This window comes from Ursus maritimus, unplaced genomic scaffold (genome assembly GCF_017311325.1).
Source record: "Ursus maritimus isolate PB19 unplaced genomic scaffold, ASM1731132v1 scaffold_17, whole genome shotgun sequence".
NCBI lineage: Eukaryota > Metazoa > Chordata > Mammalia > Carnivora > Ursidae > Ursus > Ursus maritimus.
In genome coordinates, this window is record NW_024424119.1 from 23118757 (window position 1) to 23123958 (window position 5202).

General features: G+C 41.9%; 1 protein-coding gene across 2 annotated transcripts in view; it reads right to left on the bottom strand.

Annotated features, from left to right (window-relative positions):
* APTX (aprataxin) overlaps positions 1 to 649 on the bottom strand; it is a 36442-nt gene extending 35793 nt beyond the window's left edge. For both annotated transcript variants that reach the window (XM_008695104.2, XM_008695105.2), the window contains exon 1: positions 285 to 649. In XM_008695104.2, the coding sequence (XP_008693326.1) occupies positions 285 to 361 (77 nt within the window). In that variant the 5' untranslated portion in view covers positions 362 to 649. The remainder of the gene's footprint in view (positions 1 to 284) is intronic.
* Between the last annotated feature and the right edge of the window lie 4553 nt (positions 650 to 5202).

Consider the following 5202-nt stretch of genomic DNA (forward strand, 5'->3'; position numbering starts at 1 on the left):
GGGGGGGGGGGGGGGGGGGGGGGGGGGGGGGGGGGGGGGGGGGGGGGTGAACGAACGTGAAGTGGGACGGCGACCAACGTGAGAGCCTCTGAAAAACGGCCCAAGGGAGCTTGAGCAAAGTGAGACGCCGAGAGCCCGAGGACGGAACAAAGCCTGACGAGAAAGAAGCCATAAATGCGTTATTCAAGGAACATCACTCAAGGGCAGTAATGGCCCCGGCCCAGGGCCCACAGCCACGGTTTTCCCCCCGGCCAGCAGAGGAGGTAGGCCGACAACCGCCTTACCTAGAGACGGCGGAGACAGACACGCTCAAGTCACTCTTCAGAGCCGCACCACTTCCGGCGCTGTGTGATGACGTCATGAGGCAAGCCTGCGAGCAACCAGCGACGTCACAAGTGCCTGTCTAAAGATTGGCTGAAAGGGTCTCTCCCAATGCCCGATCGGGAAGCGTGGGCCCCGATTGGTCCCTCCTGGCCGAGAACGTAGGGCGATTTCTAGCAATGAGCGTTTCGTTCCGAGATCTTCTTCCCTGTCACCACCTCTTGAGTCCAGAGAGACCTCCCCCTGCTGTCCCCCCTGTGGCCGTTTCTAGGCAACTGTGCAGTGCCTTGACACTCCCTTTGTTAGTAGAAGCTCGCTACCTTTAATGCCATCTTTTCCGCCGTAGAAAGTACCTGCTGTGGCATTGTTTTTCTGCCCTCTTTCAAAACTGCAATCGACACTCTTTTCTCTGGGGAGAAAGGGCTGGAGGGGCTTAAGGTGGGGAAACCTGATAAGATTGTTTTTTGGTGTTTTTTTTTCCATTATAATCTTTTATTTAGAATTGCATGTAACTCATTTGTGTTGTTGGGTTTTGTACTGATGCATGTATGCCCTGAGGTGCATCCTTATGAGTGAAGAAAATAAATAAGAGGATTTTCAATAGATCTAAGAAAGGTTAATCCTTTTCAACTGAAAATCTCCTATCTTTGCTTAGTGGATTTGGGTCTCCCTGAAGTGAAATACTTTTTCCCCAATGCATACATTGTAACTACCTTTTCTTTCAGGTAAAGAATGTGAAGGTGGAATTTGAGGGATGTTAATTTTTTTTGGTGTTATTTTTTTATAGTAATTTTTTATTATATTATTGTTTTCATGCTGTCTTTACTAAATGAACTGGCTGACAAGCAATTAGGGGGGAGAGAAGCAGCAGGCTGCTTGTGTGAGATGGGTTTACCGATTTTTATAGCGATTCCAGGATATTCCCTAAGAGTCATATATTCCAATTATTCGAAGGCATTCTGGCAGATGGAAAAATTCCTATCTTGTGGGTGAAGGCATAGTTTATAATTTTTCTCAAAACTAAATAAAAACTGAGCCTTAAGGAGTCACATTTCTTGATCAAGATGGAATATTATTTCCTTCCATAGAAAAGCAGAGTTAAGATAGAGATACCAGAGCTATCAAAATAGGGTGGGAGAATCTTCCAGGAAACACAGAGAAGAGACTTCCTCTTTTTAGCAGTGAAGATGCAGGTTTATATTAGGGTCACACCAGGAAGTAGGGGAGCACAGGAAGCATCTTAGCGGCCACACAGCCTTCATGGTTGTGGAATGTGATTCACACTACTGGAGGTAAAATGAGGTAGCTCTGGTCACCTGACCAGTTCCCTCAGAATTAAGCTTCTCTTAGCCTCTGCTTCTACCTGACCTGCCTTAGTGTGTCTTGCATTCAAAATTGATTGGATTATTCTAATTGGGTTGTTTACTGTATATTGTGCAAAATTGGGCAGTTTCCATGCCCAGCCTACTAGGTCTAGCCCTTTGTCTATAGCATATTACTGGCCAGAGAAGTAGGGTCACATGGCACAAGGGCATGACAAACAGTTAAGACTTTCACAGACCCCAGAACCAAAAATGTATCACAAACAGATACACAGAAATTAATAAAAAGCCACTAATGTCGTGGCCCTTAAAGTGTAATCCTTAGATCAGCAGCAGTAGCCTCACAACACCAATGAACTTGTTAGAAATGCAAATTCTCACGCCTCACCCCAGGCTTACTAATTCAGAAACTTTGGGGGTGTGGCCCAGCAATCTGTTTTAACAAGCCCACCAGGTTATCCTGATGCATGATCAAGTTAGAGATTCAAGTTAGGAAGGCAAAGACTTCAAACTGTACATCATGATAAATGTGTTTTGTTGGCCTGCTCAAGGCTTTTGGGGTTTTTTTTCCTTTTTCAAATTCAAAAAAAAATTATTTTTAATTGTGGCGAAATACACATAAAACTTATAAGCCATTTTTAAGTATACAGCTCAGTAGTGTTAAGTATATTCACATTGTACTGAATTTATCTCCAGAACCATTTAATCTTGCAAAACTGAAACTATGTGTTAACTCTGTTTCCCCTTCCTCCAGCCCTTGACAACCACCAATTTACTTTCAGTTTCCAGGAGTTTGACCACTCTAGATACTGCACATAAGTGAAATCATGTAGTAGTCGTCTTTCTGTGACTGGCTTATTTCATTTAGCATAATGTCTTCCCATTTCATTACTTGTAATGTGTCAAAACTTTTTTATTTTAAGGCTAAATAACACCCTGTTGCATGTATACACCACACTTCATTTACGACTGACTTGTCTGTCAGTAGATGTTTGGATTGCTCCCATCTTATGGCTATTATGAATAATGCTGCTATGAACATTATTGTGCAAATACCTCTTCAAGATCCTGCCTTCAATTCTTTTGGATATATACCCCAAAGTGGGATTGGTGGGTCATATGATAATTCTATTTTTTATATTTGAGGAACCACCTACTGTTTCCCATAGCAGCTGCTCCATTTTACATTGGACATAAGGGTTCCAATTTTTTCACATCCTTGATAACACTTGTTATTTTCTGGTTTGGATTTTGTTTTTTTTTTTTTTAATAGCAGTCATCCTAATGGGTATGAGGTGATATCTCATTGTGGCCTTGATTTGCATTTCTCTAATGATTAGTAACATTGAACACTTTTTCATATGTTCATTGGCCATTTTTATATCTTCTTTGGAGAAATGTCTATTCAAGTCCTTTGCTCATTTTTTTTCTTTTTGGGCCCCCATTTTTAAATCAAGTGATTTTGTTGTTGTTGCACTGTAGAAGTTCTTTTTATATTCTAGATATTAATCCACTGTCAGATGTAGGATTTACAACTATTTTTCCCCACTTCATAGACTGACTTTTCATTCCATTAATTGTGCCCTTTGATGCAAAGAAATTTTTAATTCTGATGTTGTCCAATGATCTATTTTTACTTTTGCTGCCTGTGCTTTTGGTTATCACATCCAAGAAATCATTGGAAGCTTTTCCCATTTTATAGTTTTAGGTCTTATATTTGGATCTTTGATCCATTTGGTCATTTTTTTATATGCTGTAAGGGAAGGGTCCAACTTCATCCTTTTGAATGTGGATATCCAGTTTTCCTAACACCATCTGTTGAAATATTGTCTTTTCCCTATTGCATGGTCTTGAAATCTTTGTTGAAAATCATTTGGCCATATATGCAAGGGTTTATTTCTGGCTTCTCTTTTCAATTTCATTACTCTATTTGTCTGTCCTTTTACCATTACCACCTGTTTTGATTACTGTGGCTTCATAATAACTTCTGAAATCAGGAGTTATGAGACTTCCAACCTCGCTCTTCTACAAGACTGTCTTGACTATTCTGCTCAGGAGGTTTTAATTATTTTTTAATTCCAACAAATTAGAATATCTCACATGAAAATCAGGATTCTTGGTCTATTGAAAAAAAAAACAATAAATCCAGCAAATTCTGGCAGCAAATAGCCAGAATTGTGAGTGACTATCATGTGCTCTCTAGGCTACTGTCTCCACCCACTCATTTATATAACCTGTCTGGTCCCTGAGGACTCTTCTTTCTTTGAGACTTTGAGAATCCTAGTCTAAGGGAACAGCAGTTGGAGCCAGAGGACCAACCTGGGGAGACTGCAGTGGTCTGGTCTAGAGATTTGCTCAGAAGGAAAAGTACAGAATCCTAGGAGAGGGTATAGCTAAGAAACTTCATTTTGTTTTGGTGGGAGGTATAGGGTGAGAAGGGGATTGGGAGGGATATGAGAAAAGACCTGTGAGAGGGAAGAAAAATAAACCAAGCCCAGAAAGTTCAAAAGGAAACAGACAAGTGTAGGCATGAGAGAAAAATATTACAAATCTATGATCTACACTGAAAAAAGAGCAATATACAAAAGCCCTCCATCAAGCCTTAAGCACATTCTTTCAGGCATGACAGAAGTCCAATGGAGCTGAAGAGCAGACAGTAAAAAGAAATGGTGAGATCTGAGCCCTGAAGATTTAGACGGGGGAATAATATCATGTGATTTTTGTTTCATTGGATGCTGTGGCTGCTGGAAGGAGGAATGGATGGGTGGGACAAGAACAGAAAGTGTGAGAGCAGTTAGAAGTATACTGATATGGTGCAAAGGATGTTGGCAGCCTGGACAAGAGGAAGGTAGATAATTCAAGAGATGTTTTGGAAGCAGCATCAACTGGACAAGACATATTCTTCTCTGTAGGCAGACCTAGGTGAGATGCCAAATAATAAAAGTCACTGAGTGGGGATAGGAACAAAGCCTAGTGAGCTATGAATTTAGTTGCATGTTTCATATGTCCAAAATCTTCTCAGGATGCCTGGGTGGCTCAGTTGGTTAAGCAGCTGCCTTTGGCTCAGGTCATGATCCCAGGGTCCTGGAACTGAGTCCTACATTGGGCTCCTTGCTCAGCGGGGAGCCTGCTTCTCCCTCTGCTGCTGCTTCCCCTGCTTGTGCTCTTGTGCTCTCTCTCTCTGACAAACAAATAAATAATCTTAAAAAAGAAAAAGAAAAATGAAACAAAGCAAAATCTTCTCACTGCAGGCACCCACAACTCTACCTGCAGTATTCATCTGGACCCAGGAGCCTTTCCTGAGTGCAAACACACCAGAAATGAGGGGAATCTATGCCCCTGGGAACATTTGTAAAATGATGGAAAGAAGGCGGATGGGTAAACTTGTTTCCTCACCTTGAGGTGAAACAACTCTGAAGTATGTACTACACTAACTCCCAGACGTTCTCCAGCAACACTAAGCCCCAGCTGCCCTGAGTGGTAGCCTGCACACTGGCTTCCTTCCCATCCCAGCCTCGATTCTCCACACCCCTGCAGGGCATTCTTTGGATCATCTCCT